The 25,416-nt window shown below is 37.4% G+C and overlaps 1 protein-coding gene across 3 annotated transcripts in view; it reads right to left on the bottom strand.

Moving 5' to 3' along the window:
- Positions 1-13,257, bottom strand: part of NOVA1 (NOVA alternative splicing regulator 1) — a 166,082-nt gene extending 152,825 nt beyond the window's left edge. For 2 of the 3 annotated variants that reach the window (XM_080395496.1, XM_080395497.1), the window contains exons 1-2: positions 6,040-13,257; positions 4,047-4,190 (exon numbers count right to left, since the gene is read on the bottom strand). In XM_080395496.1, the coding sequence (XP_080251622.1) occupies positions 4,047-4,190; positions 6,040-6,175 (280 nt within the window). In that variant the 5' untranslated portion in view covers positions 6,176-13,257. Of the gene's footprint in view, positions 1-4,046; positions 4,191-6,039 lie in introns of those variants that run through there. The other variant, XM_080395498.1, reaches the window with a different exon arrangement.
- Positions 13,258-25,416: the final 12,159 nt, after the last annotated feature.

Raw genomic sequence — 25,416 nt, 5'->3', positions numbered from 1 at the left:
TTTTTCTCTTCCATAGATGAAAAAGCGGTATTTCACTTCAAAATTATTTCAAGTGCTGATTTGTAAAAGATATTCTTTTCCCTGCTACACTTTAGGTTACTTTTTAAGAGTTCTAAATTAACATGGCAATTCCTTTATTATATAAAGGAAATAATAATGGTGAACCAAGCTTGATATATTATATCTTCCCCCTTCCTAACAGTTTAATAGGAGTAATGAAGCTAGAAAGCGAACTTATTAAATTGTTACTTGCGCATTCAACATGTCTGAAAGGTTTTTAAGGGTAAGAGACCCTTTAAAAGGGCACCTGCACAAAGCTTAGCTAGACTACCTCCCATAATATATGCATGTTTAAAAAAACTCTGATATTCAAACACAAAACATCTCAAATAAAAGTCACTTGGTAAAAATGTAACATAGCCACACAACACTTCATATACTCTCTATACAAGGCAGAGGAGGAAACTCCCACCTTTTGCATTCTCCAAACATTTACATCACTACTGATTAGAAATCTGCTATAAAAACAACACAGCTAATCTATTGTTAAAAGCGGTAAAAACTTGTCCCCATTTAATTATGTTTTTATTAATCTCTGCTCTTAATATGATCTAATTTCAGTACACATATGACTTCATATTCCAATAAATTGAAAAACACTGACCGAGCTCAAATTCACTCAAGCACCAAGTTCAGACCAGGCAAGATCCTGTTGCAAGATAAACAACATGATGCGATGTAACATAATTTTGTGTGTGTGTGTGTGTGTGTTTGTGTGTGTATGTGAGAGACCAGGGCTGGAGTGCAGAGAAAGAGCGAGCAAGACTGCATGAGAGAGAAAGCAAGCAAGCAAGAGTGCACGCCAGCATTTGCAATGGAAAAAAATACATATGTCCAGAGCAGTGTTCAGTCCAGCGCCCACTATAATTCAGAATGAAGAAACAAATACAATGAGAGCTTAATATAACAGAAATACTCTTTTTTATATTATTCAAATAAAATCATACATTAAAACAGCTTCGCAGAATAGCCACTTTCTTTATGAAGTTCAATTAATTAATATTAAAGTACCATGGCTACATCTTTATTTAAATTTTGGACCAGAACCCACTAGTCAATACACACTGTACTTCTCTGCAGAAAGGATCAGCACCATTTAGTTTAAAAGTAGGGCATATTTTGCCATTTTAATTTCATTTCCACTATTCTAGGGGGACAAGCCTGAACAGAAAAGAACCAGGAATAATCTAAGCACAATAACCAAAGTTAAATCGCAGAAGTCCAGACAATTAGAAAAAGTCAGCTGGTAACCTGAAAAGAGAACAATGAATTGTGTACTCAAAAAATAAGACTGTAGTGGACGGTCATGTATTCATACACTGCTTCCTACTTTGTAAACTAAAATGTTCAGTGCAAAGCTGTTTTTTCCTTCAATTTCTCGTAATTAGAGCTGCCATATAATTCTTCAGTAATTATGTCACCTTTTGATGCACAAAAATAATTCCAACAGAAATCAGTCTGCATACTGAAGTCCTATATCACAGAGGAAAAAAAAAAAAAGAACACTATTAGATCATAGGAACTACTCATGACTTCTGTATTACAACCAACTTCCTCCTTTCCAAACAGCAACTTACTCAGACTGTGCTAAAACTTTTCAGAAATACAGAAAAGTTTCACAGAAGCTTCAGCAAGAGAACATTCCATAGCGAAACGTACATTAAACACAGTTATCGTCACAAGCATCAGAAGTACAGACTACGTAACTTCTATTAGGAAAACAGAATAATTGTTTAAGAAACTTAAATAAAAAAAATAAACCATGTATTTATATTAGCTATTTCACGAGGTTTGTATTCCCTAATGTTATATGAGCACAACAGTCTGGAAGAAACCCAAAAGCCATCAGCTCGGGGAATGCCAGGACCTCCGAAAATTCCATGGGCTGGTGGTCAAACGCAAACAGAAAGACTAACGAGAGCTAGCCATGCTGGAATCCATTTCTCATCCCTGTTCCATGTTTTAGCAGGAATCAGTCACCAACTTCCTTAAAACACGCATTTCCTATATGACACAACGTGGCTGCAAATTCAAAGCAGACTGTATGAAGTCAAACTCAAACTTCATCTGCACCTGTTACACTGAAACTGCTTGAGCCTCCCTGCCCTAGTTATTTATATTACTACTACTGATTTTAAGAGAGAATGTGTTTCTGTCACAAACATTTTTACTCCCGTCATTCTAGCTTGCTGATTTTTATTTTTCAAAGGTTCTTCTTCTACTACTGCTGTATCTTTACAATTTGCTACACAAAAAAATATGTAATTCTGATGTAATCAGAAAACAGAAGAATTATGCTTAGAGCACTGAACAAAAGACATAATCTTTAGAGCGTCCTTTCCAAGTGAGTGTAAATAAACTGTAGTAAAATGAAAAGGCATGTAATTTGGTATTTGGAATATTCTTCATAAACACCAATTTTCTGTAAAATTCTTGCATATCTGATACCACCTCATGTATAATGCAGAAAATCTATTTCATTTTCATCTATTGACAGTGAATTTAATTTACTATTGTGGCTCTTTACTCTGATTATGTTATTAATTCTGCAATCAGGCTCCTTTGAATGCTTTTATTTCTTCCAAGGGTTTTGACAGTTCTACTTTGATTTTTTTCCACCCTAACATACCTTTCAAAACAAAGGATTATTTTTTTTCTAACCTCTAAAGTAAAAAGAAAAACAAACAAAGAAAAAAAAAAACTCAAAGACAACAACCATCAGTTCATAACTTGTATCTTTCAACAGGAAAAATCTACATGCATCACTTTACCCTCTGACATTTAAGTATTATAAACTACATTCATTAAAGAGATGTATAACAGGTGCTTTAAAATTTCCACATCAGCAATCATCATTGTAAATACACCACAATCCGTCCATTAATAAAAAATTATCCACTTCTGCCCGACACTGAAGTTAGAGGATGGGAAAGCCAGATGCTCCAGTGTTAGTGTTCTGTTTACATCCATAACAACTGACTTCACTATTTTGTAGAACTCTGTCATCTTGGTAAACTAGATCAAATGCAAAGTATCTCTTCTTTTTCCAACAGAAAAAAGCTGGTAGCAGCTAGTCAAGTCAATTTTAAACACCAGTTATTCTTCAAAATTACAAAACCAGAACACCAAAAAAAGTGTTAGGTATGCTATTATTCTACATCAGTTTTTAAAAAGTCCTCCAGAACAAAGTTCAATTACAGAATGCTAATTTGTTCATCTTTAGGGAAAAAAAAAAAAAATGTTTATTCAATTGCAGAAGCTACAATCTTGTATATTATTATGTAAGACTCCCTCTCCAGAAATCTTATAAAGGAGAAATGGTAGATCAGGTATTTATTATTGTTATACGCAAACATAAAAAACTTCATTCTTGTGCATTAATACAGTTGATACAAAATACTCATTTCTTTATTCATCTGAATTATTTCACTTCTATAATATTCTCCTGCCACCATGATAAACATAATGTAAAGAATATCTAAAGAGCAGCACTTGTCCTCTTTACTTCACTCCAGAGCCAGTGAACAAAGCAGTGAAGCAGAAAGAAGGTACATAATGGATTTAAAGTAAATGGCCCATTCTTTAAGAGGGCCTCTCATTTTTACTCATTCTAGCTTAATTGTCATTACAATGTCTGGAAACTTCAAACGAACAATTATTTTTACGCCAGCTGTCAAGTTGGTTCCTTAAAGCTAGATTTTATTTTTTTTTACTAAAAAACAAAGCAATCAAAATGGTAATGAAAATATCCTTTTGCAGAAACATTGTAAACATCTTTAAACATAATTCAAGCAGTTAGTGCCCAGTCCATTTAGTACACCAAGACAGAACATTTATATTCACTGTTGCACTTTGTAACATACTTTTCTGAGAAATAATGCTTCCAGCTGCACTGGAAGCTTAGTTGTCAATATATGAAACACACCGACATGTACATACGTCCCTTGAGATTTAAAAATAAAGAATTGGCTAATTTTTGCACCTACCTGGGTAAAAATCTTTGGATTTAGACAGCTTGATGGTGGCCCCAGTCTCTTTCTGCAACTGAACAATTGTCTGTCCTCCCTTTCCAATTATAGATCCAGCAGCATAACTAGGTATGAGGACCTTTAGAAAATACTGGCCATCCTCTGAAAAATTGAGATATGCATGGTTAATATGGCTTACAAACTTTGATTTTTTCTCCCCAGACCCACAAAGAAAATGTTACATCTTTAAACTCGTACAGTAATTCATGCGTTTACATCTAACCAGTTGCGTCATTCTACAAGACATGTTTCGACTATGCCTTTGACATTTGAAAATATGTACATTTATTTTGAGCAAGTTAAAGAAGCCACATAGATTCCTTAATTCCATAAAACAGTAAGAATAAAATCCAAATCATATTTCAAAGGTGGATTTTTTTCCCCAATGGTAACCACAGCACACAGAAATGATCGGACCCCTTTAAAAAAAATAAAGCCCCGCACAAAAACGTGACTAGTGACAACTACAACCTTGCTTGAAAATACTGCAAAAGAAATGTCAAAACTAAAAAGGCATGAATTGTAAATTCTGATGGGCTATTTGTTTGTCATTAGCAAACACATGAGAATAGCAATTAGCTATTGCCTGCATTCTTCTTAAGTGAGCAAAACCACTACTCTGCTACCAAATAACCCACCCAAAATGTGGGGTTTTATTCCAAGCATTTCAGCCACTGCCAAGAAAACAACTCAACATGGTGTGGATGGAATCACTTGCCTAAGTAATCCTGATGTATTCCTTTAGCACTTCTTAAGCGACAATGATCTCTTTTAAGCTCATTAATTAAAGGACATTAAGAAGAATTTTTCCCAATTGATCAAAAGCCTAAGTCACTTATTTTAAATACACTTAAAAGGTGACGAGATAGACAATGCCAGTCCTCTACCCACCACTAGCATTAAAGCACACAATCGGAACAGGGAAAAAAATATATAGAATGAATGGAGGGGGAAAAGAAAAAAGATTCCCAGTCAGATTCGGCAACTGCACAATTGTCTGTGCCCTCATCCCACTGCTAAACCCAGCTACACTGAAGTCTAAGGACCTTCCGCAACCGGCTCCAAAAAAGTGCAAGGCAATAAGGGTACACCGGCTCCCCAGACTTAGACTCTCCCCAGTAATAAAGGCAACGTCCCACTGGCATGGGTTTTTATCATGAAACCTGTTTCACAAAGTTGGGATTTTTTTTCCCCTAAGCAGAAAAGGCGATCCCAGTTCACCTTACTTCTGTCATCTGAGACTAAGCGTCTCAAAAAAGTGCCTGTGTGTGACAGTCGTGCCCACCCGTATTAGCATAGCTGGTTGAACCACGCACTGTGTACAGGCAGGCTGCTGCTCGTAATATTGGGCAAATAAATTCACCTCTGCCTCGGTGCATTGTTATGACGACTCCAGTGCAAACGGACAGAGGAGATGCTGGTCCCGTTATAACTCATCTCCTCCAGGAAGAGCAGGATGTTAACTACCGAGTCCCCACAGCCGAGCGGCGACTCCCCCCGCCACCAGCCAGCCCTCGCCCCCAGCACGGCAAACACGCCGTGTATTCGCTGACAATAGAAGCGAGGCCAAGGAGGAGGAAAACGCACGGCAAGGCTGAAATTCAACTTGCGACCCAGAGGATGTGGAAGGAGGAAAGCGCGTTTGCCGTCTCCTTCCAGCTGCCATTTATTTTCGCCCATCGTTAAACGGGCGAGGGAGGTAGCTGGGCTGCAGAAGCCCCTTGTGCTCCCTCCTAGTCTCCGTAGGGTCACAGCTGTGCAGCCCCAGCGTGGATATTAAATAAAAAGACTGGTAGATGCTGAAAACCGACGCCATTTTGATGAATGATAACATTAGAGAAATGGGAATGTTGGGGGGGGGGAAGGGGGGGGAGGCAGGCAGGCAGGCAGGTAGGGAAGCGGGGAGGTGGGTGGGTTGGGCGGGGGGGGAGGTGACAGAGGATATACCCACCGCCCGTGTTGGTCCTCTTGGTGCTGCCGGCTTCGGGGGGAGCTTCAAGCGGTCTTTTCCGGGAGTCCGGCGGGTCCAGGTCTATGGGAACCCCGGTGTGGGTCCCGTTCTGCTGGATGGGAGCTGCCGCCATCATGTTTGCTGCTGCTCGGAGGAGAATTGTCTCTTCCCTTCTGTGGTGGGGGGGCAGGGAGGGAAGGGGGGAGGAGGAGGAGGAGGAGGAAGGGGGGGAAGGGGGAGGAGGAGGAGGAGGAGGAGAAGGAGGGGAGGGGGCTCGTCCCGTTCTCTTGTCCTTTTCGAAAATGTAGAGCTAGGCTCGGGATTGTCGAGGATGCTGCGCGCCTTGTTTATCTGGCACCCGGGGGGAGGGAAGGGAAAGGAGGGAGGGAAGCGGGCAGGACTGGGCTGGAGGAGCAGCTGCAGTGCAGTGTCAGGAGATGAGGAGAAGGGAGACAGGGGAACGAGGGGGGCGAGAGAGGGAAGAGAAAGGGGGAGAGGGGAGGAGGGGAAAGAGTGAAAAGAGTGAGACGGGAGGAGGAGAGGACAGAGTGAGTGGGAGAAGAGAGGAGGGGAGAGAGTGAGTGGGAGAGGAGAGGAGGGGAGAGAGAACGAGTGAGACTGAGGCGGCGAGGAGGGAGGGAGGGAGGGGGAGAAGGAGGGAGAGAGCGAGCGAGCGAGCGGTGTAAATGGTGGGCGAGGGAGTGAGTGGGAGATGATTCACGCTGCCTTTGAGCCCCCTTCCGTCCCTGCCTGCCCTAGTGCCGCGCCTGGCGCTGCGGCTCGGCTGCCCGCCGCTCTCGGGCTCGCCTGCCCTCCCTCACTGACGGGCTCGCCTGCCCGGGGGCAGGAGGGGGAACCTCTGCCCGTGCGGCGCCGCTCCGCCCTCCCCCAGCACTGCCGCCGGGCGCACGGGCGGCGGGCTGGCCCGGGGCCGCCACCCTCGGCTACGCCGCAGAAACCCAAAAGGCAGGAGAGGTTAGAGCCGTGGGAGGGGGGGCACGTACCGGGGAGGCGTGGGGGGTGGGGGGAGAGAGCCAGGATAAAAAATGGGCGGGGCTTCCCGCGTAGACAAGCGGGAGATTCGGCCAATCGGAACAAAAGAGAGCGAGGCTGGGATTGAAACGTGTGGCCAATCACGGGCCGCGGGCGGTAGAGCCGTTGAGTGGGAGGCGGGGGCGGCTTAACCTCTGCGGCGGCCGGCGAGGGGTGGGGGGCGGCGGCGGGGAGGGCGTGTGTGGAGGCAGGCTCCCGCCCCGGGAGGGTCCCCGCCGTGATGCGGCGTCACCTGGGTTACACACTGCGCCTCATAGGCCCGCAGCTGCGTGGGAGGACGGCTGAGATTGCCCGAGGAGGCTGCGGGATAGCGGGGACATGTCCTCGTCGGGGCTGGCCGCACCACCGCGGCCGGGGCCCTGCCTGGCGGCCGCCGCGAAAAACGGCCGGGGGGCAGCGCCACCGCTGGGAGCCCGGGACGCGCCGGGCGGCCTCGCGCAGGCTTGTAGGGCAAATAATAAAGATGTTATTTTTATGCTGTGACAGCCGGGCTAGCTGCAGCTATGTGGCACAGCGCGGCACCTCTTCTGTAAATATTTCGTAGAGAACCCAAAGGTGTTTCACTGCGGCGAAGGTTATTTCTGCGTTCAGATCGCAAATTATTCCGGGTGAAGCTTAAAACGCTGTAAGGTGCAGCGGGGTGGGGGTGGGAGGGCTTGGGGGGATTGTCGACATGTTATAGAAGCATTTTTACTAAGCTCTTTGCTATTTGACTCATTGGCTATGGGGAAAAAAAAATTCAAACCGATACAACCATAACGGTAGTGGTCAGTATTAAAGCATCAATTCCGTACAAAATTGAGAAATGTGTTGATGGCTTTAGACCATGCTTGGTGCTGAATTCGTATTGATGTGTGTGTGTGTGTGGAATGGCTGCTGACTCGATTCCTCTTACTATGCGAGCTTGAAACCTGCCTGTTTGTGGACGAAATCCAATTTCCATTCTAAGCTCCCTGGGAGACTCAGCCTTAGTTTTAGTAATCACTTACCATTAATACTCCCCCAAACAATTTTTAGTACTTAAAATACAAATTTAATGTATAATACATAATACAGCACATCACCTCTACTTATATGCCAGATATGTAATGCATTATAGGATATTAAAATGCGGACACTTTAATGCCTGAGCAGGCTCCCGCCCGAAAGCATTCACAAATTAAGAACTCGATCCAGCACTGTACATGAGAAACTTTCAATTACTTCCTTGGGAATTGTGTCCCAGGAATGCGATATCTATCCTCACAGGCAGATGAAATAGATGTGGCAGACTCAGTAACAATTTGATAGCATATATGGTCAGAAAAATGATTGTATAAAAATGGAACTTTCTTACTCATCATATACCCTTTGTATCTAAGATACTCTGACTCATAATTGCTTAGTTTACTGACTGAAATAAAATTTTAGGCTTCTGTTACCTTGGCAGTTGCTCACACAATTATGGTACAGCAAGCTGGGGACTGGTTCTAGCTCTTCCATTTTCTTTACTAAGTTCCAGTTGAAGAATTTTAATTAGTATTTGAGCCAGAAAGAGCACAGCATGACTTGAAAATCTCAGGTCCAGTTTCTAGGGTCATCAGTCCTAAGAGGCCTCTTCTTATTTGTAAACTAAGCAAATGACATACAGAAAAATTTGAAGAAAAAAATAAAACCCCACAATGTTCGAATGAAGCCATCTTGAGTCAATTTCCGCCTAGAACTGGATAAATTGTAACACTGCTCCCTTTATCTCACTGAATATGTCCCATTCATCTGTAGCAACATTGAATCAAACGATTCTCTGGTTTTAAGACCACATCTGTTTCACTGTGCCCCCTGCACCAATTTTAATTATGTGGCAGATCTGATTGGAGTCAGCACCTGCAAGTCTTCCCTTTGGGAGCGCCAATTAGCTTATAAAACATTTTCTTGATTGCATTCTTTAAACAAAAGTATTGTTTCATCCTAACAACAGGAATATTAAAGCATAGAATAAGAAAGCGTTTTAACATGATAAGCGGCGTGTATGTTGTTTGTGTATCTGTCTTCCATAAGCTTAGAGGAAAAAGTGGTAATCCTGAAACCTAATTTCAGACTCAGCAGATGTCTGTCCTGCGTTAGTCTGTTTCTTTACCAACAGCTGTTTCACAAGTGCCTCCCCTTGTCTCTACAGAATGCCTTTTGTTTAATAATTTCCCGATACGTTATTTCCAAGACCCACTAAGACAAGCTTTTTCAACTTTTCTGGTAACTCTAAGTAGGTTTTTTATAGTTTAATAGACTGGTTCATCTTTGAAGAAGTTACTTACATCTATATAACTAGCCTCTCAACTAGTTAAATAGTAACAATTCAACTTAACTAAGCAAAGAGCTGCATATAATAAACATTTCAACAAATAAAGATTTAATATTAATAAAAGTAGTTATTATTACAGACATGCTTCAGATTATGCTTATTTCTCATTCCACTGCTTGGAGCAGTGATACTGGAGGTCCAGGGGGGCACATCACATGAAGTGCAGCCCTCTACTGGTAGAGGTCAGGGGGATTTTAAAGCAAGCTGTGTTTTTGTCACGGGTGGGGGGCAATGAAATAGCTTTTAGCAAAATGCAAGCAACTGCCTGGCAGTGTATTAGCCACCTGCATTGTTCATGGTCTGAAGCACAAATAAAGTAGTTGTGGGGGCCTGTAGTACAGCCTTGCTTTCACTCTGTTGTGATTGCCACTGAGAAAGGACCAATGGAAAAATAAAAAAGTCTGTATCAACAGAGTTTTCTTCTATTCCAAATCTGTAATCTGTTGCTCATCTTTTCTTTCTCAGCCAGCCCTAGACCGGCATATCAAACCAGAGGTGGTTCAAGCTGTTGTGGGATGTTGATTCCTTTTCTGTTCCTTTCAGTCATGTCCTACAAGCTGATGTGTTCTGTAACTTCAGTGAGAGTTAGTTCAGTGATGACATGGAATTCAAATTCAATTTACCAGCCTTATTTCTATAAATGCTTTTGGCTGGTGGAGGTATGGATGGTAGCATTCAGGCTAATCTCTCCCACAGACGTGAGAGCTGTGCTTAGAAATGAAAGGGATTAGGAAGAGGCATAAATCAAAGCAATTGAGCATGTATTTTAACAAATAGAAATTTAAAGAATAACTGAAGTTCTAGTAAACATCACCTTATCTGATAAAGTCCATTTTGTGGAACAAGCCTCATCCTCCCGTTTCTTGTAGAGATGCTAGGTATTTCTCTTCTGGCTAACAGAATGAATAGTTTGTTTTTCCCCTGGTGGGAAATATGACAGAACCCAATACTCATTAGATGAAAAATGATACCTCTTATACATTTTGGCTAGGTAAAAGAAAACAGATACAGTCTTTGTCCAAAATGATGCTGCTACTATTGGCAGTTTTTCATTACTGAGCGATTGGTAAACTTTGGCTCTACTGAAATTACAGTTAGTGATGAACTCAGAAGTTTCTTTCAAGTCTTTAACTTCCAGCTTCAGTTTATGAAACATTTTTCCGCCAATACCTATCAGTTAAACTATTACTATTATTGATTAAAATATCCAGTTGTTGCTTGTTTAAATACTGCAGAAATTGGAAAGTAGATAACTCAGGGATTAAAGCTGGTACGAACTAGGAGTAATCCCATTGTAATGAAACAATAATGTAACATAGTATGTGAGAAATCACAGGAACACCTTCTGTAGCTCGTGCCAGTTTATGGTCTTAGTTGTTGCTTGTGTAATTGTGTTGATTGTGTGACGGTTGATTGTGTACCTCTTAGCACTGTCTAACAAAAGAACGTTGGAGAAGCATCTCTTCTACAAACTAAATTTAGCCAGTTATCATGCCAGATGTTTCAGGATATATTCCTCTAACAGTATGGTGAACAGGGTATTTTTCAAGGAATCGGTATGCCTTTTTCCAATATCAGTTATTGTAATTACTCTAGCAGTACCACTATTTTGTGTTTCATTTTGCCAACCCACCACCAACTGTCTTATTTCTTGGAATTTTTGGCACTTTAGGATAAATAAAAAATGAAAAAAGAGACATTAACAGCAAAATTAGTTTCTTTGATTCTGTTGCTAAACCTGGTCCCCTTCCTGTGAACCAAAAGACCTGGACTGATGCAGCACCCTCTAAGAGCTCATAAGGACATATCTGCTAGAGCTCAGTCATGCTCTCTAAGAGTTTAATACAGTCTCGGTTGTTATAAATTAAAACTAGTAAAAACAGGTCATACTTTTAAATGTAGTTCAAAATATAGGACCTTATTCAGCATTTTTTTAAGCCTGGAAGTCTGCTATACTGCAGCTGACAAATGAGAGATATTTTAGTGAAGATCACAAATCCTGCTGGAAAAGGAATGGAAAACGGGCAAATAAACATGTTGCACAAGGGATAAAGGAAAAACAAGAATGAGACAATAAAGAAAAAGCTACTGTTTTTTCTGTGGTAACCATGATTTCTATTAAATTATGCAGCAAAATTAGAGTTGCTCTGATCATTTTGCTGAATGCCAAAATGTATACTACTTGAGATCATTGAAGTCAAATATTCCTAGTAAAATTAACCTACTGTTAACCACCTACAAACCTCACTTTTTTCCAGTATAATTTGTAATCAATTTTCTAAATAATAAGCTATTCCAGCAAAAGTAATTTTTACAGGTATAATAATATTATAACAGTAGGATTTTTGCCAATGGAAAGGTAATAAAAGTCCTATCTCTAATATTATTGCAATAGTAATAGTTCCTAAGTAGAGATCTAGAGATTTTTAAAAACACTTTTTAAAGGCTTACTATACAAAAATGCGTATGCCAGTAGATCGCAAATTAATTTTCAGCACAGCAAGATTTAGGCAATAGTTATTACCTAAAAGAATATGAAGTTACACTGGGAACTTCAACTGATTCTCCCCTGGAGTTTAGGAAATGCCTCAGAGTTTGTTTTTGAAGGAATTATTTTACTTCACCAACAAAAATTAATGATTCCAGTGCTTTATATTTCTACTTGCTTGAAATAAATTATTACATAATACTCCTGAATTGGAAAGTCTTCTGGTGGGGGAGGGAACTTACTGCCAGGATAAATTGGCCAGAATGATTTGGTTCCTATCCTCAGTGTTTGCCATGAAAACATGTAACTGTGTGTCAGCTGCACACAAAGGCTATCTGGTCCCAGAAAAAGCATGGGGATTAGACATAATGCTACGCATTCGAGACAAAGGGTATTCCTTAGTGCAGTGAGGGTAAAACAGACAGCTCATCAGTAGTACAAGTCTATCTACATTATTTAGCTACCATTTTGAGCAAGAAGGAATGGTGACAGATTATTAATTACTTTTGGGGTTTATTAATCTTGTTATTTTGTTTCAGTGAAAGCAGCACTGGAAATGTGAAAATATGAGGCCGTTTTTACTTTAATCAATTGCAAGATATAGAACCGCTTCCTTATTTTGATGCTAGTTGCAAAATGTAACTGATTTTGATTTAAATTACACTAAGACTTTTATCATGAAGTTGCTATATGTGTTTGTAAGTGGGTGCATGACTTTAAATTCAACCAAAGAGAATGGAACAACTCATATGCTCAAAATAAAGCATATGTTTATCTACCTTGATGAATTGATGCTTTATTTGTTTTCACTTCAATGGGAGAGAGCCGCATTGCTTCAATATTGCAGATTTAGGCCACCGGATCTCATCCAAGCATACAGTAAGACAATGGGAATCTTTCTACCGCAGCCCTCATCACCTTTCTGAATATGTGGACTTTAAAACTTTTTTTTTTCAGAGAAGTTACAAATTGCTTTAAATGTTTCACATGCATATATTATGTTCAGAAACTTATTTTTTTTTTTTCTTTAAACCCTTCGGATAGAAGATAGAAGTCCATGGACCTACTGGCTGAAAACAGTTCTATGAACTTCAAAGGGGTTTAAGTCATTCAATAGAAAATACTTAAGGGAAAAAATAGTGGATAGAGGAAGGAAACTATATAAAAGATATTAACATAAACTGCAGAGCATTCATGCAATAAGAGAGATTCTCTTCATATTCTAGTGATGGTCAATTTGAATGAATTTTGCACAAAAATATTTAGGGTTATTTAATCAAAATATGTATAAAGAGTATTTAGAAATAGATAATCTATTGTTTCTAATAAAATATATATATATAAATATATAAATATATATATATATAAAAATATATATAAACAAAATAACATCTATATCATTTGAAATTTTTGGCAGTTACAAAAGTGAAAACTAAAGACTACTTTCCAATAATTAAACAGAATTTACGGTGGAAATCTTTACGTAACAATTGTTTATGTTGATAATAAACAGGTATAAATATGATGTTATAGAAAGTTACATGTTATATATATTTAAAAGCCTGATTATGCTTCCTGTAAATTTTCTGTGGAGTATTTTTTTTGTAGTATTTTAGCCAAATAGGATGGCTCCTGTTTCAAAACTTCTAAATATTTGTATTTGGCTTGTTCTTATTTTCATTTAGAAGTTTAAACTGTTTGCTCTAGAACAGGAAAATTTGTATGTTGAAACAGTAAAAATAAAATTACTGCAGAACTGAGTCATTGCAAGTGAGATGAGTGCCCATAAAAAGTACAAATCACAAAGCCCAGAAACAGGATCATTGTGCATATTAGCAACAATGCTTACAGATTCATCATGGCTCACAACAAAGGTATTTATAAGTGGACCTCCTGCCTCTGTTGCATGCTGTCATTGCTTTGGATTGACTGCTGTTAGATCCCTGTAATCCTGAGCCTCGGGATCTTGTCCTACATGTTTACCCCACTTGCTATGCCTGTTAGCAAGTATTTAAAATGGAAATGAACTCTAATCTTTGTATGTGTTTATGACAAAGGGCTTTAATCCCTTAAACCCCATATTTAACATTTTTTTTAATAAAGTTTATAAAAAGCTGTGTTCAGTCTGAAAGCTTGTATTTGCCAGTTTAGCCAGTTCAGTTTGGTTAATGCCTGGTATTTCTTAACACACTAGGGTGTCATGGAAGTAATGTTATGGAACACATTCATGGGTGAGGAGAAACATGGAGTAACAACAGCCACTAGGCTAAAAATGGTATTTTTATAATTGAAAATCTTGGCAACTTTCATATCTCGAATGCACTTGTAATATAGAAAATAGAAGAAAATTTAATATTTTAGAAGTCTGATGTGGCAGATACAGAATAATATATGACTGCCATTCACTTGTGAGATTATGTTCTTATGTAGATATTATGTAGAAACTGAAAGATAAATATTGTCCAATTAAGGAAAAGTTCATTAAAACTACCATATCCCATCACACCTGAAAGATCATTTTTGCCAACAGATTAAAAAAATGTACTGAGGCTAAAATTCCATCTCTTCCATCTTTGTTTATATCAAAATATATCTGACATAAGCCACATTAAGGAGCTCTGCCTAAGCAAAGGCAACAACAATGAGAACTTTCTCCATTGGTGAAAGAGAGAACATATGGAGAGTGACTATTTTAGCTAACAAAATGATAAAGCTTGACGGAGATAATGCTTCCTGGATATGAAATTCACTACAGAACAGAATTAGAATCTATGGACCTCATCTAGATTTAATGAGTTAGACAGCATTTATTTTCTCAAAATAATGAGACATACCCATTTCTGTTGAACTTCAGTAGCCATTGAAACAAAGTTCCCATAAACTGAGTAAAATGAATACAAGGGTATACTACAGCATTTTTTTTTTTCTCTCATGATTATAAAGAAGAGAAAATCCTTAACGTATACATAGGTATTGAAAGAACAAGAAATACTCAGGCTTGGAAACTCGTCATCAAGGCAGTGTAATATTACTTCATTTTTTTCCATTCTATGCATTGAAATAGGTATTAGCCTAAAATATATTTCTAGAGATTTCTCTTTACACTGGTATAGGCCTATAGATAAAACTAATTACAAACAACCTATTCAGCTGTAATCCCTGGAGCTGAAAATTTGCAAAAGTTAATTGTAAAATATACTGAATTAGCATAACTACTGCAAAAAATAAGGTAAACCACTGACGATATAAAATTGTTCCTTACTTTATTTGAAGGTGGTAAAAAAAATCACCTATTTAATTAAGAGTTCTAATCCTCACTCTTATAAGAATATTATCCTCATATTCACAGTTCCTCATACCCAGTACGAATCTTGTGGCATGTAGGGTCTTTGTGAAAATCACTACTATTTTCACGTTATGATTGTTATTAATAAATATTTACACAACATGAACTCAGATTGGCTTTTCCTCTACAAAGGATGCTGAGATCTAAGGTAGTGATGATGTATTAACTGCCAAGAAAATTGCAGATGTAGCTAACGTGGTCAGTTAAGTCTTCTTTCAGGAGTGACAAAACTCGTGGGAGGATTACAGAAATAGAATCCTAGAATATCTCAAGTTGCAAGGGACCCATAAGGATCATGGAGTCCAACTCCCCACTCCTCACAGGACTGCCTAAACCTAAACTATATGACTTAGAGCATTGTCCAGATACTCCTTGAACTCTGGCAGACTTGCTGCTGTAACCACTTCCCAGGGACACTGTTCCTGTGACCAACTGCCCTCTCAGTGAAGAGCCTTTTCCTGAAGTCCAGTCTGAACTTCCTCTGACACAGCTTCACTCCATTTCATCCTGTCCTCTCACTGGTCACCAGAGGTGATCAACACCTCCCCCTCCACTGCTCCTCTTAAGGAAGTTGTAGATTGGGATGAGGTCCCCCTTAAGCCTTCTCCAAGCTGAGCAAGCCAAGTGACCTCAGCTGCTCCTCTTAAGTCTTGCCCGTACAGCCTTTCACCATCTTGGTTGCCTTCCTCTGGATGCTCTAGTAGTTTGAAGTCCTTCTTAAATTGAGGGTAATCATATAAGTATGAAATCACTACAGATAATTTGTACAGTGGTGTGATATGATAAGGTTGGGGTTTTTTAGGATCCTAATGGAACAGTTAACTCCATCTGGATAGAACCTTACTACTGGCGTAATTTCATTGACTTCAGTACTCTGTCATTAAGGAAGTGGATCTTCCAGTTATGGAAGTGTGTTTAAAATTTATAAAACTTAGAATTTTAGTTTATGTAAAAGTAGTGTCAATATATTCCAGTCTACTTTATTGATTTCAGGATGTTTTACTCCTGGAACCAAAGGTGATGTGATGAATATGCCAGACAACCCTGTCTATCAGTAACAAAGCCGCTTTTAGTGTCTGTCATCCAATGTACCAGGTTGTTTTCCAAGTTCAGATAACAGACTGAGGCTGACAAAAGAAAACTGCATTCCACATAAGGAAAAATACACAAAATATGATTTTTCTTATTAGAACATTATAGTTCTAATCTAACATCATACAGAATCAGTAAAGATACATTTTTAAAGCAAAACAAGCAAGAGTTAAAGTTCTTAAAGTAAAAACTCTTGTCTTTGTTGGATATGGTTTTCATTTTAAAGTAAATGTGCTAACATAAATGGAACTATAATAAGTTGTACTTTTAAAGTTTAGCTAAGTGTACATGGCAATAGAATTGTATTTCCAGCTTACTTTACTGTTTAGTCTTAACTTCCTCCCCCCAGTTATTTTATTGTGCTTTTTGAAGAACTTACCATTTTATGAAGGTGAGCCATCTGGTACAACTTTTAACAATTTAAGAAAACACACATAATATGATGATGCTAGAAAATGAAGATACTAAAGCTGTATTCAATTGTTAGTATCTAACTGTACTAGTGATAATGTAGGCAGTAATCACATGTAGCCCAGCCAAATTCAAAGATACTATTCTGTAGCAAAATCTGAAAGATTTGATTCAGTTATGCAAATGCTTATTCACTTGAGTAGTCTTTATTCATATGCATGATTGTGTGCAACACAATTTTTCACAATCAATCAAAACACTGAAGTGCCGCAAAAAGAGTATCTTCTGGTTTTTTGTGCTTTTTCACAATTTTCTGTACAGGAAAAAATTCTGAAGAAAATATTTTCAAAATTCAGTATTATGTGCAACAATAAATATCTGCAAAACATTTTGGTGTCTGTGTTCTTTCTACAGCAACATACTTGTTTTTAGTCATGATTATCTGAAACGTCATTGTTCTTGAAATACTGGTTTCTTGAGCAGTTTTCTTAGATTGATATAATTTTGCTAGCCCATAGAAAATGTTCCTACCTCAAACTTTTGTATATGTCAAGTCTGACTGAAAATATTATGTTAATTATCATTTGGAATGCATGGGTAAATTATTCATTATTACATCATCATACTATGAAGGAACTGGGTTGCACTATCTCCAAAGGTTATGCATTACTTAAAAATGGTTGAAAGCCATTTCTCTCTTCATTACAATTGTCACATTGGTGAAAGAAAACAGACAGCTTTCCAAGAAATTTTTTTATTTATTCAGAGCTCCTAAGATTTCCCAGGAGAATATGTCATATAATCAAACAAAAATCCATGGTGTGATAGGTTCTGCAACACTGCAGGTGGAGTAATTTATGAAAAAAAATTAACTATGCCCATGTTATTCAGTGTCATCTAGATATCTTAATAAAACATTTGATGACAGCAGGCATTGGTCAAGGCAGTTTGAAATGTATTTCATTGTAATTGTGGAATATTCTGTATAAATTCAGACATCTGAGAACCAAGTTAAAAATTGTAATTTTTTTAATGACATTTAAGAAACGTATCACCTTTATGTGGTGAATTGTGAAGTTATATTAAAAATCCTTAAGATATGAATTGCATTTAAATGTTCAAAACCTTTACAATAAAAAAATAGATCATGACAAGTACATAGATGTATGTGCATATATGTGTGTTTATACCTATATACACACAAACAACATGCACATGAATGATGTGCACATATCATACATTGTGCATGTATGTATCTCTCTATATATATGTTTATGCATGTATTCATACATAAAATCAAACAGCAATTTTGAGCCCTCTAGTGGTAAGAAACTTCTCAGTTAAGAAACCACTAATCTAATCGTAAGTATATCCACTTAAAAGACAAGTATTTAAACTCTACAACAGTATTATGCTTTCATATAGGTTTAGGATTTCTCTCTGCAGTCAGTGTGGGTCTGTAGATACAAGTGTTAATAACAACACAGATCTGCAAATTAACTTATTATTTCTAGTGTGGAAATTTTCTGCCTTTCCTCTGTTGAAAATACATCTCTTCTGTACTTTTATTTTGGCACATTGATGATAATTTGTGGTATTTCTTTAAAAAAAAAACAACCCCCTGACAAGAATACTGTCAAAAAGCCATGAAATGTTTTCAAACACAGCAACTTCATTCTCAACTCCACATTATGTATCTCCCACAGGGGGAAGAGAAGAAAAATATTTTTCAAATTTGCATTTCAAATTGGGAAAGGATTCATCACATGTGACTGCACCCATCTAAAAGCTAAGTTTCTAGCCTAAGTTGGTTGGTTGTACCCTGCTGTCCCTGGAGGTAAATAGGACTGAATGAGTTGCCTTCTAAAGATGACTGGGGAGAGAGATGTAAGATAGGTGACATTTTTGTGGATGCAACTTTCTTTCCATTTCTCAATGAGGCCTAGCTAACTAACTTAGTCAACGTTTTCCTTTTAGAAGGCTGGAAAAAAATATAAATAGCCTAGATCCAAACAAGATTAAGTAATGCAATGATAAATACTATTATTTATAGCAATATTTATAACACGTAATAGAAGAAAAAGATATAATAATACTGTATATGTACATTATAGTAACATATTAATAAATAAATAACATAAATCTCAGATGAGTTAGTTTACTACATGGCGAAACCATTCTGCAAGATTACTACTATTTTGGGCAAACCCCAGGATAATATTCAGAGGTGCTTTGTCATTTGCATGCAGAATGGATTTAATGAGCTCCAGAGATCACACTTGCCTTAATTTTCCTTCTGGACTCAGTTTAAACACTTGGTCTGGATGACTATCCATGCCTTAGAACTTAGCTGACCTGTTTCTTCAGAGATTAACACTTTAATCAGAATCTTGTCCCTGTAGGAACAAGGGAGCACAATATCCAGAGAGGTAAGATTTCTAAGCACCCTTTCAAGCACAATCTCACTGTGAGGACCATAACAATAGTATTCATTCCTTCTGTCCACAGTCCTATAATCAGGGAACTTGTTGACTCTCAAGAATAGTAACAGTTGAATTGACCAGGATTTTTAATAGGGATGAATATCAGTGTTTCTGGAATTATTTCATTAAAAACATAGTAATTTATGAATGTAATTGGTTATGTGCCAGGATCTTAGGACAGAAAAATTATGTAAATCATAAGCAATTAATTATAATTTTAAATAATACAACAACAATTTTGTTTCCAGTGATTAGAGCAATTTAAATATATTGTCATTCAATTGACTGTTTGTTTATTTTTAATATTTATCAAAATTCCATACATACATGATACAGAAATGAACTCCTAAAAGGAGTATTTTCATTGGAAGCATGTATAATTGGCACAGGTTGATTTTTTTTTTTTTTTTTTACAACATTATCTGGGTAAAAGATGCAAGAGGGAATGTAAGTTTTGTGTGTGATAACAGTCTACCTCAGGCAGGTAATAAGGCATAACGTTGGAAGGTAGTTCCAGCATGCAAGAGTATGATTATTGTAAAAATTGGAGCAGGGTTATACCTTGTAGAAGAAAACACTGGTGAAAAAAATTCCTTTGGAGAATAACACTGAACAGTATTATGTGACTTGGAATGTTAAGGGAAAAATAAATTTTACATTAAATATCGCACTTTTCTTGTTTAGAAATCCATTTTCTAGTAGAAATAAAATAGTTGGGAAAACTAGTACAATTTATCAGTGCTATGCTTGGAATAAACAATCTTAAATTCATACTTCACAAAATTGGATGCTGTTGCTTAGTTATGAAATGTTTATAATAGGAGTCTATGATGCCTGGATAAAAGTGTTTGTAGACAAAATAATAATTTTCTCAAAGAAGGCATAGCAATTGCTTTAGCATGGCTAGAATATATTGATGAGGAGGTTTTATGGGGTGCTTAAAATCTCAGGAGTTCTTGGTTCAAAAGGATTATTGAATGACAGCCTAATGAAAGAGGAAATTAAACTTAAAGGCTGCTTGTGTGAAGTCATCAAACCAAGTTGTTCTTCCAGATTGGTCTTTGGCAGCTGACATCACTATCATCCTTCCTTGCGCCTTGCAAGTATTGCATCAGGTCTACAATAGACCAAGATACCATCTGCTGATGGGTCACAGGGGACAGGAATCTCCTTGTGTGGATAATCACACTAAGTGGGCCACCCAAAATAAAATGTTAAGATCTTAAATAGCTAGCTTAAAAACCGGCCACTAAAAAACCATGGTTGAGAGCATAAACACTGTACACTAGAGAAAAAAACCAAAGACTTACAAAAAATTAATTTTTATCTCCTTTTATATATGTACCACATCATTTTAATATGTACCACATCATTTTAATATGTACCACATCATTTATAAAGTTTCAGTCAAGTGTTTAAAAGACATACCCAGAGCAACAGCTAAACAAAGCTTTCTGCACAAGGTTGAATAATAGGGCAGAGAAAGGTTAGTCTTACCTGTGCTCCTATGGCTTAGGTAACAGCTACAGTATCCCCTTTCTTCTTCCTTCATTTGGAAACAAATACAGAGGCCAGAATGCAGTTTAGCAATAGACTGTCTCTGCTGTGTGATGTCATAATTGTTGCCCAATAAGGCTAGCAAGGTGACAGCAGAAACATCAGTTTTTATGAAGTAGGACATAAGTTTCATAGAGTCTCTACAGCCTCTACTATTAAATGGGGTCAAGGTTTGATTTGAAGGACTTCAAGTGAATGCTTTTCAAAGAGATTGCCAATATGCTTTTCTTTTATAAGAACTTATATGATAGTATGAAGAATCATAAATAATATAAAACATTTCACCTCATGCTCCAAAACAATCTCACTGTCTAAGATTAGCAGTGGATTCTTCTCTGGATATTGCCTTATAAGCTAGCTGCACCCTCCTGAAGGCACTGGTTCTTCAGCAGCAGCAGCTGGATAATAGTTTTAGTGAACTGCTGTTCAGTTCTGCCGTTTCAATTTCTGCATGTGTCACTAAGGGACAGGAAAGACCATCTAAGGCCCAAAAAGAAAAAGAGGAAAATGTTCCGAGGTAAAAAGGTACTTCTGCATTGTCACTGAATTACTGTGTCACATCTATAGGTTTCTTTCTTTGACATTCAAGAACTGAGTTGTCAGACATTTTTTTAAGAAACACTTTTGTAGTTACAGATGAGCAGAAGTAATCCTGTCACAACAGAGGGAAAGCTTATAAAAAGATACTTTAAAACCTTATCACTAAAAAAACAGTGAAGAACATCTTGTGTAATATCATCTTAAAATATTTTTGCTTACATTCTTATTAAAATAAATCCATATATACATACTTTTTCCTAATGATGCAGGTGGTTTATCCATTTGCTTTATGTTTTAGCATGCTTTATATATGCCCAAAACGATAATTAGATCATCTCGCCTGACATCACAACTCATCAGTTTGCACTTTATTCTATCAGACTAAAACAAAAGCAAAAATTAGAAAGGATCCAGCTTCTTGAAGAAAAATCAATTATACTAGATACTAGATGAACTGTATCCATGATCTGAAGGAAAGTGAAACTCCACAGAGTTCACAACAAAGCAAGCTGGGAAGAATATTTTGCAAACTGAGATCAAGATTACAATGAGTTTCAGTTCTTTCTCACAGTATGACATCTGTAGTCCTTTCTGTAACCATCACCCATTCTGTTTCACCCATTCTGTTTCCTAGAGGAGAGGAAAAATCAAAACTCCATAACCACAATATATTAGTGCAGATATACATCAAGAGAAACAGAAACATCTTGACTTTAAAGGCAATTATTTTAAGGCCTATATTATGAGATATTATTATACACACTGCCCTGCTCTGAGGTGTAAAACTGAGATTGTGGAGAGCAATCAAATCTTCTATAACTTGAAATTTCTCTACTTTTCCTCCCAAGCCCAAAAATATGAGGGGACTGAGTACTACCCTCAAAGACCAGAAGCACACTGTAATTTTTCAGTGCGGCCCTCTATCTTGGCCACTAGTAGAATTTCTTTCAGCAGACAGATGAAAATGCATCTAATTTTAAGGGATCCATGACCCTTTCAGGTCTCCCAGTAATTTTGTGTATTATTTCTAGAAGAATTATCTTAGTTTTGATTCCTAGTAGTTAGCTTGCGTTCCATTTCTGATAGCAAGATCAAAAAGCTCTGTGCTGTGAGATATAATTCCTATGTTTAAATACTTATTTATCAACCTGTCTCTTAAACTTCCTTTCAATATACCAGATAAATTTAAGTACTTTCACCTCACACCATAATGCAAGATTTTCTGCTATGTGATCTTAGTTTTGGGGGGTTTGGGTATTGGGGGTCTTTTTTTGGCGTACCCTCTCCAGCATTTCCTGTCTCCATTCCCCTTTATTATCCATTCAAAGATTTTGTTAGCCATCTTTTCATAGAAACACAGGAAGCTCAGGTTGAGGATGTAATCTATGATAATCCTTAAAACCTAGTTTTAGTCATTTTTTTAAGACAGCTTCTGTCATTCTGTAGATATAAACTGCTTTCCTGAATTCAAAATATATTCCTCTTCATTTGGCTGTATTATTTTTCAGGATTCTAACCATTTACATCACTTGATTTAGATTACCATAATACTAATTGATTCCTTATTTTTTAATAGCCTACCAATCTTTGGATAATTCTCAAGCTGTATACAATATTCACTGATAACGCTAGCTACTTTTTAGCAACTTTCATGCCTTTCACCCCCCAGTTTCCAGTTTCCCGGTGGAAATAAAAATTATCATGTAACAAGCCTAAACAAGTTAAGATAACTTCATTTTTTCAAGTCACTTTTGCAGACAATTTATACATAACCTTTTTCTTGTCCATCCCCTTCAAAGATCCAGAAACCATACTCCAAGGACCATAACATATATGTAGAGAGAGAGAGGTTAGAACTTGAACAAGAAAAAAAATATCTAGAAGATCCTGGATATAAATATTGAAGGAACAGTTTCTAATTCCTCTAGCTCATTCCTGTAAATTTCATAAAATGCATAAAAAACCGAAAAATCCTTCACTACATGTAGTAAGTGAATTAAGTCCAGGTGTATGTATGTACTTTATTTACCAACCCCATACTCCTGTCCAAACTAAAACCAACCAGAAAGCGATCTCACACACAAAAAAGCTATCTGACTAGTAGTAATTATAATCGCAGTCTATAATTCATTACCAGCAGAGTTCCTAGGTAACAAATCCATTCTTGTACCTGAAATGTGGGTCAGGCTAGCTAATTTGTTATTCTGTGTTATATCCTTTTCTGGATAATGGAACAAGGATTGCAAATCTGACTGTTTCCCAGTTTTCCAAGATAAGTTAAGAGCTGGCAATGATTCACTAGTTCATTTTAGACTTCTGAGCATATATTACATAGCTAGTTCATTTGAAACAGTCTCTAATGGGAATAAATGTTGCCTTATCAGTGCTTTGTTTCAGATAGAAAATGTGTTTCCATCAGCATTTGAATGGTTTGGCCCTAAACCAGCCATTATCTCAGCTTCTCTTACTCTGAATGAACTTACAACCTTTCTGAGAAAGATACAACACATTGTACAACTCTCCTTTTTCCTATCAGATAATTCGGCAAACATCATAGCTCAGATGAAATAAAAACGTTGAGCAAGTTGTGTACATCTCTCCCTCTTTCTCCGCTCTATCTTCTATGGGACATTCCTTCCCACCTGAGTTTGGTAAGAGGTTAGAATCCCTCTTCTAAAATAAAGGATCAACTTATTTCTTGTTTCTCTAGTTTTGTCTCAGATAATGCAGAAATATGCACTGAAAAATCTATATCCTGTATTCTCCTTTGCAATGCTGGAGACTACTTATGAGCTGTGACTTGATTAGAAAAATAAAATACTTTGTTTATATGTTCAGGATAGGCTACTTCAGAACGAGAGTGGGGGAAAAAGCACTCAGAGAAGCTACTTTATTCATTGGAAGTGTTGTCCAGGGAGTAAAAACTGGAAGTAAAATCTAATATTTTAGAACAGTACTTTGCCAGGAAGACATTTTTAGTATGTGATATTTCAAAATCTGGAAAACATTTCTTGGCGATATTACATATTTTAGAGACTCCCAGTGTTGACAGTGTATTGTTGATACTTTTATATGTGGTTGGACGTTTTTGTTGGCATCTGTAAATTCCAGAATTATTTCTGCTGTCAACAGCAAAATCGCAATAGTAATACCTTAAGGCTGCTTTCTTATTTTTTTCTTTTTCTTTTCTCCCCCTAAAATAGATACAAAACCAGCAGACCACTTTCAGGCAAACAAACTGACTGATTTTTCCAGAAAATGGCCAATTTCATAACAGGTCTTCTATAATCTTTACAAATATTTATTGTTACTCTTCCAGAAATATGCTGCATATTTGAATGTGAATCAAGTGGATCCACTGGCTCTAATCAATGATTCTCGAAGAATTAAAAAACTAATTTGCAGATAAAAGCCAAGAATTCTAGTGACTAGGTCTGGGAAGTTGGAGGAGAAGTGGGAACATATGAGGTAAGAAGTGTGAGACTGAAAAAAAAGAGTAATGGGCTAAGAGTGCTGTGTGATTGGAAAGTGAAGGAGAAGAAAATGGAATGGGTAAGAAAAATTTTGAAATCAGCAGAAACTGAATAAACTGAACAAGGAGGTGGGTCAGGAAAGATTATGGAGAGGAAAGAGGCATTGTAAGACAAATGGGGAAGAGGAAACTTGTAGAGGCTTGATAATATGCCAACTTAATACCTATTGTTACATTGTTGTCTGGAATCGCATAATCTAGTTCTCTTTGAATCTTCATTCTTTGCAGTTTCATGCTAAGGTAAATATATATAAAACTACTTTAAAAATAATACATTAAAAGGATGTTAGGGCTGCAAACTCAAGCACCCAAATCTAGTCTAATATGGCTGTTTTCTGTCAAACTTATCACGGGTTTCCATTCCCCATTCCCCCAAAATAAAATATTGTGATATCACCTTTGACTAGATGGTGCTGTTCTGCTTTTTCCACAGAAAACAACTCAGCCAGATGATCAGAGTACTATATATGGATTAAATTAAACCTTAAAATATATAAACCAGCTTATCTCACTAAAATACAGTTTCTTCAGGCCTAC

Source organism: Falco punctatus (genome assembly GCF_963210335.1).
Source record: "Falco punctatus genome assembly, chromosome: 7".
Taxonomy (NCBI): domain Eukaryota; kingdom Metazoa; phylum Chordata; class Aves; order Falconiformes; family Falconidae; genus Falco; species Falco punctatus.
This window is presented reverse-complemented; position numbering and strand designations above follow the sequence as displayed.